Here is a 9,728-nt window from a genome sequence, read left to right as displayed (position 1 = left end):
AATAGCCAGCCCTACAGCCCTGCAGCCCTCTCCGATCCCGTGGGGCCCTCCCAGATTCCCGAGCCCTCTGGCCTAGCCTTCGGTTGGAGACGGTTTTAGGGCTATTTTCGGCCCTCTGGCCCTCTGGACCCTTCGGTTGGAGATGGCCTTAGAACCTTAGGAAAGCAGCTCTTAGAGTTCCTATGATGGTTTACAAATGAGCCTATAACCCCATGTAGCAATGGTATGTACTAGTTGCGTTACTAAGACAACGTACAAAGTGCGTAACCTATAACTTAATTATACAAAAAGACCCATAAACAAAGTTTTGTTCCATGAAAACAAACACAAATCGTGTAACCTATCAAACGTGTATGAAACTTTCCACATAAACAACAAAGCATGGAATCTAAAATGCAACTTGAAACCCCATGTATGTAAAAAGAGCTCAGTTCTAAGCATCAGTTATTGGGTACTCAAAGACAACATCCTTTCCTGAAAGCGTCCGATAAACTGCAGAAAAGCTCTCCAACTTGTATTCGGTGTTGTTCCGTTCCTTAGGGTCCAAAAACACCTGTCCAACATTACAATCAGATATAGATAAATATGGTAACAATCCAGCAGAAAACTGTACAAAGAAACCAGTGACAACCCATATATGCACTTCTATTTGAAATCTATCACTTTATCCATGCCACCAAAGGTACTATCTTATCAGTTTGTGTACACGAGTGTTTTCAAATCTTCATAAGGGTGACATCTTTTCGATGATCAACCACAAACCTTTTCCCTTTCCAAGTGTGTAACAGTGAAAATATTTTTTTTTTCCTTTGAAAATCATGGCAATACCTTCATTATCTTGGATCCATCATGGCGATATCTGATGCGCTTTCCAACAATCTCAGCAGGCGAAACAACATCCTCCAACACTGCCTCGTGCACACCAGTTAGGGTACGAGTGCGGGGCCGTTGAATGGCAGAACCCTTCTTAGGAGGCCTCACTATCCTACGAGTGGCAATCAGGATCACATCCTACCACATGAAAAATTAGAAGGCACCATAAAATTACTGAAGAAGGCCGAATTGCTGCAATAAAATACAAATTAGGGTACAAGAGAGTTAAACCAGAATCACTTATTTTAGACAGATAAATAAATATGAGAAGACAAAAACGTGAAATAAGGGACTACAAGAGTGGCAGAACTGTCCTAAACTATCAAGCACAAAATGTATTGCCCAGAAGCAAGTACAACGTAAAATCACCAAAGTAAAACTAATCTCAGTTTATTCAACATTTATAAATAGCATAGATCACCAATTACCCTTCCACTGAACTTCTTCTCTAGCTCCCTCACAAGACGAACATGGATCTTGCGGTAAGCCTTCCTCAATCTATAGGGCACATGGATAACAACAGATTTCTTCCCAGTCCCAGCCACATCTACTTGACTGCATTGAACGGAGGACCATAAGTCATACAATGGGAAAATTTTAAAACACACAAGCATTCAATAAACCATTCTTACATTGCTGAATTTATATATAGATCCTTAAGGTCACTTTTCAGTTCCTGGTTTGTGTTTTCCAAATCAAATATCGCCTGCAGATACAATGACATTTTTAGGTAAGAGCTCCTGATCATAACTTACAGTTATGAACAACAATAGCAGGACCGACAAGCACAATAAACAACAGCAATAACTTACCTGTGCAACAGACTCTTCAAATTCAGTGGGTTCAGCATCCTTATCCTTGTGAATCTTCTTTCTTGAGGTAAACATGTTGACAAATCTGGAAAATAAAATAAGCATTGTATGAATATCTAAAAATAAATCATAAAACTCGAAACGCTGTTGTATTAATAATCCATGCATCGCAAATTCCGGTTAGCTCATCTTATCAGTCCAAGTAACCGCAAAAGGGCATATATTTCTGCAACTCCACTTATTTTACCACATTTCCCAGAAATTACTCAAAATAATCAGTACAAGTTACTGAACCAACACCAAAAAACGCAATCTAAAATTTCTCCTATATCCAATTTCACAAACACCCAACCCCTTTTACACACACACACACGCACACACGCACACATATTTATTTTGTAATCCTGGGATTTTTTCGCGTCACAGGATACTGAAAAGCTTATTGCTTTTTTTTTTTCTTGGCGCAGAGGAAAATCAATTTTCCTACACTTTCTCGGGAAACAACAGAGTGGCGAATTAGATGAGATAAATCGAAATGAAGAACAAGAAATGGGCATTGGAGTTTACCTGAGGAGAGGAGGAGAGAAAGATCTGCTCAGAGAGCGGCTGAAGAACCTAGCTTTGGTTTCGGCAGACAGGAGAAACCCTAGCGGATTGGGTAAAATAGCGGGTTGAGATTGGCTTAAGAGAATCGGGAGAATTGGATCCTGCCCGTTCAATTAGAGAGACTTTTTAGTGTGCACTGCCAGTACACCAAATAGAATAATGCAATTGATTGGAAATTTAAAAATAAAAAATTTCCAACTAATTGTATTTATATATACTTAGTGTAACGAACTGTTTTCTGACACACTTAAAATTTGTCATTCAATTACCACTTTTTGTTCTTTGATTTGTTTTTGACAAAAAATTCTTATTGCTTCAAAAATAATTAGTTGTAGAATAAAACGGTCTAGCGTTTAATAAACTGTATTTTTTAAAATGTTGTGAGTATGAAAAACAGTGTATAAACGTTTGATAAATTTTAATGTTAGTGTTGTGGTTAGGGACAACAACTACAATGATGATAGTGGTAGTGGTGGCAGAGGCAATGGTAGGGATATAGGGTGCGTTTGGTACGCAGACGGGACGGAACGGGACGGGACGGAACGGGACGGGACGGGACGGAACGAAGGTGTAATTTTTGAAAAAGACATGGGGTATATTTGTCTTAAAATGGTAAAACATTGTGTTCCACAGACGTGGAACAAACCCGTTCCAGGGGGGCAGGTGGGACGCAAAAACACCCAAAATCTGTCCCGTGGAACAGCCCGTTCCACCCATTTTTGGCGCACCAAACGCGGGACGGAACGCCTCGTCCCGTTCCGTCCCGTCCCGTCCCACGTACCAAACGCACCCATAGTGATTGTGCCAATAGTAGGATGTGGTTGGTGACGCATTCAAAAAATAAAATAAAATAAAAATAAAAAATATTTGGGAGGTCATGTTGGGAGGTCACGTATAAGAATCCCAACATTTATTCGACAAATAAATAGCCTTAAAATTTATTTGGGTTTATATGAATCCGGATCCTCTTTGTGAAGATCAGAGGGATCCGTGAATCGTATCTATTAATCGTACATCGTGCGGTCAAAAATCATTTTAAACAGATTTATTCACTTACATCTCATGTCAAGACAGGTTTGGATGCATGCTGTATTAGTGCCTAGAATTAATCTGTTTGCTAACATTCCTGTAATAATGTCTTAAATTGACATGAAACTTTAGATATGTTAATCCCCACCGATGCTTACCAGCATGCAAAAGGAGCTTAAATTTTCACCGTATGCGATCAACTTTAACAAGCCAGATTTCTCTTTAAATGATCTTAATGGATTGCAGCTTCAAAGTGCATAGCATTCAATGTTACGGATCTTTTAGCCGTTATATTTAATTTTCACAGTTATTAGATCTTTTATTTTTAGTTTTCAACAATTTATTTTTTATGTCACTCAGTGTTATGTGTCATTGAAGAAAAATTGGGAAATGAGCTATATTTGGTTGCTAGTGAAAGGTTCATTTCATGATTTCATCAATGGTTATTTGCCTTGAACTGCAAATTCATCTTTAACATTCATTGCTTACTCGAAAAGCACCAATAATGTTTCTAATAGCTAATGAATGTTTTGAAAGTTAGATGTAAAAACTGTCTACACTATGAGACAATTATGACAATTTGATATCGAACTCATCATTTACGAGAGTCGAATATAATATTTCTTACAAGTAAAGATTATGGAGCCAAAAATAATCAAGAGGCAACACGTGGATTTTTGGGTGAAAATGACAAAATTACCCTCGAGGCACACCGGAATTCCTACATGCGAGTAGTGGACAACCATCCCTCAATCAAGTCAAAAATGCCCAAATAGGTATTTATTTATAACCTATTTCATCCATCCCTCATCGTATCTTCTCCACAAAGTAACCCCCAAAACATTCCTTTTAAATTAGCTAATTAATGGTTTTATTACCTAATTAATCTATTAATGGCTAATTAAACTACCAATTACACCCAAAAAACACACAAGAGGCCGTTCACCTTCTTTCCCAAGAGGACCGGCCATGCCTTATATATTCTACCTCATTTTCTCTAAAAACCTAAGTCTTCACTCTGGCTAAAGACTAAAAATTCTCCAAACACTTTTCCCTCAAAATTCTAACTTTGGCATTGGATGTTCTTATGCCAAAGTCTCCCCCCCCCCCAATTCATCGTGGGTGCGTGAGGCTCTTGGCCTTGACCTAAGGTGTTATTTGTCTTGTAGGTGCAATTTTGTCCAAGAATAAGGAGGAAGAAATTTGCATCCACAAATTGGTGCTTTCGTTGAGAGTTGAGTCTCACACTCGTAGAAGACTCTCGCATCCAAAGGTTTTCTATTTTCTTGTCCATTTGTAGATTTTTCGTACGTTTTTATTATTAGAATTTTTTTTTGTTAAAATTCTTTGATAAAACGTAAAAGAGAAGTACAATGGCTAGAAATTTAGAAAATTCAACAAGTGAAAATTCCAATATTCAAGAGATAGGACCGCAGCGATCCACGAGGCTAAATGTGATAATAAGTGGAGCGGCACCACCACCACGAGTTTCCACTACGGGAACCGCCGCGATGGCCACCACGGTAGCCATCCGCGGCGAGGTCCATGGTGTCACCACCACAACCCAAGTCGTGCCGTTTAAGCAAGCCCAAGTCGTGCCATCCAAGGCTCATGGCACCAAGGCCACGGCCCAAGCCATGTCACTCCACGCCCAACGTGAGCCCAACATGTTGCCAAGCCGAGCCCAAGCCTTACACTCGCATGCATCACACGCCGAGCAGCCCGCGGCCCAGCCTGCTCTCATGGTTTCCCAAGCAGCCCAAGTCGGCCCGAGAATATCCCAACCATTGAGCCAGGGGCATTTTCACCACATTTCTCCACAGATTTGACATTTATCAACTCAAATCTCGCTCCTGAAGTCTACCACTTTTCCACTGCTCAATGAGGCATATTCCTTCCAAGCTCTTCCAATCCGAATGGCGAACAACACTTGTCCCAACAAGTCATAGAATTGACAAACACCCTAACATAACATACGACCTTGGTGAATCAACTCTTGCAATGCACCGAGATCCAACGTGCCCCAAATGAGGTGTCCTGAAGTAGGACAGGGGCAAATGAGGAACCTCTCAAGCAGCGTCTTGGCAAACAGCCACTCGACCAACCACGAACCGAGCGTTCAGGCAGAGTACATTCCCGATTGGGCCTTCGAGATAGCGTATACTCTCGTCTTAGCGCGCGGATGAGCATGCACTCTCGATTAGGTCCACGGACGAGTATACACTCACGGTTGAGGCCATGCTCTGATAGTCAACATGAGCAGCCTTCTAGGCAAAACATTCATTCAGGGCTAGGCCCACAAGGAGCATTTTCCACATCACATCAGAGCAAGCAGCACGACGAACGGAGAGAAGCAGTCACTCAATCCAGCCCAAGTTCAACCAGCAGCCTACGAAGAAATCCCTCACCTGCTACGAATCTACCTCATTCACAGCCGTCGCGACATAGACGAGCCAAGCATGGAGAAGAGCAGCCTAGACCAACAGGTTAAGACCGGGGGAGGGCTCTGCTACCTTAACAAAAGCAAATTCAGGAAGAGGTAGAGAGGCTGCTCAACGAACAGTTACGTGATTTCCAATGCAACAAAGTAGCCGATGAAGCACTACGGCGAGATATGACCAACATGAGCAGGTCACCCTTCATGAACGAGATCGAGCAGGCAAAGCCTCCACGCAAGTTTAGCATGCCACACTTCAGATCGTTTAAAGGAGATTGAGATCCAGAGAGGCACTTGAAGCATTACCAAAACGCGATGGTCCTTTACCGAAACAATGATGCCCTTATGTGCAAAATATTCACCACCACTCTGCAAGGCGAGGCACAAGATTGGTTTCACACCTTGCTACCATAATCTATTTAAAATTTTGATGATTTTTCCTTGGTTTTCACTAAAGAATACTCATCTTATGGCTCGATCAAGAAAAAGTTCGACCACTTGTTCAACATGAAGAAAAACCCAAAGAAGTCGCTCTACGACTATGTAAGGAGGTTCAAAGCAAAGAATGCAAATATCGTCGAACGTGACGACTCAATAGCAAGTGCAACTTTCCAAAAAGGACTCCTAGTAGACCACCCACTATTTGAAGAAATGATTATGAAAGAAGACTTAACTCTAGTAGATTCCTTTGCCCTGACAGAGAAGCATGCACTTTGGGACGTGGCTCGATAAGCAGAAAAGGTGCTCGAATAGCCTTAAAAAAAGTCGGCAATGGCTCAGATGAAGGATGACGGGAAGCAGTCCAGCAATGGCAAGCAGGAGGCTAAGCGTAAAGACCGACCCACTACCAAAGAAGGCTCGATGACCAAGAACTATTCTAAGTTCTCAATTCTGATCCATCAAATCCTTCGTGATAATAAGAACGAGCCATGGTTCAAGCTGACGAAACAATCAAAAGAAGATATTTCCAAGTTGGACCACACTAAGTATTGCGCATTCCTTCGAGGTCCTGGTCACACAATTGACGACTGTTACACTTGGAAGAACTACCTAGAAAAGCTGGTGAAACAAGGCAAGGTCGATAGATACTTGGACAAGCCAGCTGCGCAGCCAAGAAGGAACGCAAACGACGATGAAGAGCCACAAACTAAGACGATTCAAATCAATGGTATCTTTGTTAAGTTCGAGCACTTGGGGGCCACTAGCAACTCTAAGAAGAGGAAGATCCAGCAGTTGTCACCCAACCTGGACCCATTATTAGCTTCACCGAGCAGGATGCAGAAAGCGTCGATTTCCCACACGACGATGCACTAGTAGTATCTGTCTAACTAGCCCATGTTATAGTCGACAGAATGATGGTTGACAATAGAAGTGCAGTCAAGCTACTTTAACTCTCTGTCATTCAGAAGATGGGCCGAGAAAGCACAATCATACGCCGAGCAGAGGTACTCACCAGATTCAACGGACACACCTCGACTATCATCGGCCACATCATACTTGACGTGAAAACACCATCAATTGTCTCAAAGCAGACGTTCACGATCGTAAGCCACTCATCACTTCCGTCAAGTATCAAAAAATCATATTCCGCATCTCGGGAGGAGGAGGATGAGAGGTCAAGTCTGAACAGGCCTCATCCCGACGATGTATTATGCAAGTGTTGAAAGAGTCAAAGAATAAAACCTTTACCCTCGTGGAGGTTACCGAAGTCTAAAGGGATGAAGAGGCTACCAAATAACAATTACTGCAGGCGGATCAAGAAGATGGTGCCCAAGCAGACGAGATAGGATGGAAACCCAAAGTGGACACCGAAGACATCATTCTTGATCCCCAACAACCAAAAAAGACGGCTAGAATCGGCTCACGTCTAAGCCCAGCCGAGAAGAAAGAACTCACGATTTTCTTTAGAGAAAACCGAGACGTCTTCGCATGGTCACCATCCGATATGCCCGACGCTTGCCACAAGCTGCCCGTCGACCCCGCTACTAAACCAGTGATCCAAAAGAGAAGACATTTCACACCCGAGCGAGTAGCGATCATCAAGGCAAAAATTGACAAGCTATTAGAGGCCGGATTCATAGAAGAGGTAGCACACTCAGCATGGTTTGCCAACATCGTGCTAGTCATGAAGAAAGAGAAGGGCAAATTGAGTGTTTATACAGACTACACCGACTTCAACAAAGCATGCCCAAAAAGATCATTATCCTGTTCCTCTTATTGGTCTATTGGTAGATTCAACTTCTGGGAACCAGCTGCTCAGCTTCTTGGATGCATACTTCGGCTACAACCAAATAGCTATGTACAAGCCCGACAAGGAGAAAACCGTGTTCATGATCGAGCACACCTATTATTACAAGGTTATGCCTTTTGGCCTCAAGAACGCGGGAGCCACTTACCAAAGGTTAGTAAACATGATGTTCAAAAAGCAAATTGAGGTAACCATGAAGGTTTATGTTGACGACATCATGGTAAAGGGCAAGCAGCACCACTGCTTGATAACTAGAAAGTCCCAATGTGTGTCAACCTTCGTGCTCCGTGGCAAGGCAGACTGGCAAAAATGCCTAACCTTTACTCACATTCGAGAAAACACTCCTAACAAGATTGCTTGCTCAAAAATCGAATAGGCACCACTCTCCAAATCTCGAGAGCCAGACTCCCAACAAGATTACTTTCTCAAAAATCGAAGAGAAACTGCTCTCCGAATCTCAAGAGTTAGACTCCCAATAGGATTGCTTTCTCAAAAATCGAAGAGGCACCGTTCTCTGAATCTCGAGGCACCGTTCTCTGAAGAGGCACCGCTCTCTGAACTTCGAGAGCCAGATTTCCTTGGATAAAGCTTGTCTGCAATCTTCACAAGCAACATCAGCTTTCCAAATACCACAGACCACTTTTTCAAAGCGCTCAGACAAAGTTAAAACATGTGAAGCTTGCAGCTCCCACTACATTGCTATGACCAAGAAGGGTAAAGGAATAGCATTATTACTTGCTTAAAAATCGAAGAGGCACCGACCTCCGAATCTCGAGAGCCAGACTCCCAACAGGATTACTTTCTCAAAAATCGAAGAGGCACCGCTCTCAGAATCTCAAAAGCCAGACTCCCAACAGGATTGCTTTCTCAAAAATCGAAGAGGCACCGTTCTCCGAATCTCGAGAGCCAGATCCCCGACAGGATTGCTTGTTCGAAAACCGAAGAAGCATCGCTCTCCGAACTTCGAGAGCCAGATTTCCTTTGATAAAGCTTGTCTACAATCTTTACACGCAACATCAGCTTTCCAGATACCACATACCATTTTTTCAAAGTGCTCTGACAAAGTTAAAGCACGTGAAGCTTGCAGCTCCCACTACATTGCTACGACCAAGAATGGTAAAGGAATAACATTACTACTTGTTGTTAGAGAAACTCCTATATATGTCGACCTCCATCCTCCATGGACAGGCAGACCTGCAAAAATGCTCAACCCTTCCTCATATCTGAGAGGGCACTCACAACGAAGTCTCTCGAAATACTCAACTTCTTTTCCTCCCGATAATACCTCTGCAAACAAGCCACACCAGAGCAAGAGTATCTCATATCATCAGGGTTAAAAGCAAGAGTATCCCATATCATGCTTTTTCCCTGTCTTTTCCTTTGGCTTTGTTCTTACTTGCAAGACAAGGAGAAAGAGAACAATCAGTCAGCACTTAGAATCAAGCTTCCTGTCAGGAACTGACTACCTGGAACGCCTTGCCTGACAACTTACCTGGCATTGCTCTCGAGTACTCATCTTCAACATCTTATGCTTCCAGAAAAGATACCACATCTGCCTGAGGAACAGATAGGGCAAGTGAGAATGATACAAGGAAGCATGTGGAGACAAGCGCAACAGAACACGTGTCGATTCATCCACTACTTCGTCAACAGCAAAAGTATCCCATATCATCAAGGTTGAACGCACTCTTGATTTGATGGACTTGTTTTGACCCTCAAATTC

At 42.5% G+C, this 9,728-nt stretch overlaps 1 protein-coding gene across 1 annotated transcript; it reads right to left on the bottom strand.

The window, feature by feature from the left end:
- Window positions 1-260: 260 nt before the first annotated feature.
- Window positions 261-2,476, bottom strand: LOC103405357 (small ribosomal subunit protein eS7-like). The gene is made up of 6 exons (XM_008344341.4): window positions 2,253-2,476; window positions 1,686-1,770; window positions 1,506-1,579; window positions 1,302-1,428; window positions 829-1,011; window positions 261-553 (listed from the first exon to the last, which is right to left on the bottom strand). The coding sequence occupies exons 2-6, from the start codon at window positions 1,758-1,760 to the stop codon at window positions 434-436; spliced, it is 579 nt and encodes a 192-aa protein (XP_008342563.1). The 5' UTR covers window positions 1,761-1,770; window positions 2,253-2,476; the 3' UTR covers window positions 261-433.
- Between the last annotated feature and the right edge of the window lie 7,252 nt (window positions 2,477-9,728).

Source organism: Malus domestica, chromosome 13, assembly GCF_042453785.1.
Source record: "Malus domestica chromosome 13, GDT2T_hap1".
In the NCBI taxonomy this organism is placed as follows: Eukaryota; Viridiplantae; Streptophyta; class Magnoliopsida; order Rosales; family Rosaceae; genus Malus; species Malus domestica.
This window is presented reverse-complemented; position numbering and strand designations above follow the sequence as displayed.

Coding starts and splice junctions, on each gene's coding strand:
- LOC103405357 (XM_008344341.4), bottom strand. CDS start 1,760: ATGTTTACCTCAAGAAAGAAGATTCACAAGGATAAGGATGCTGAACCC. Junction 1,012..1,301: donor AGAAGAAGTTCAGTGGAAGG/GTAATTGGTGAT, acceptor TTCATGTGGTAG/GATGTGATCCTGATTGCCAC. Junction 554..828: donor ATGGATCCAAGATAATGAAG/GTATTGCCATGA, acceptor AATGTTGGACAG/GTGTTTTTGGACCCTAAGGA.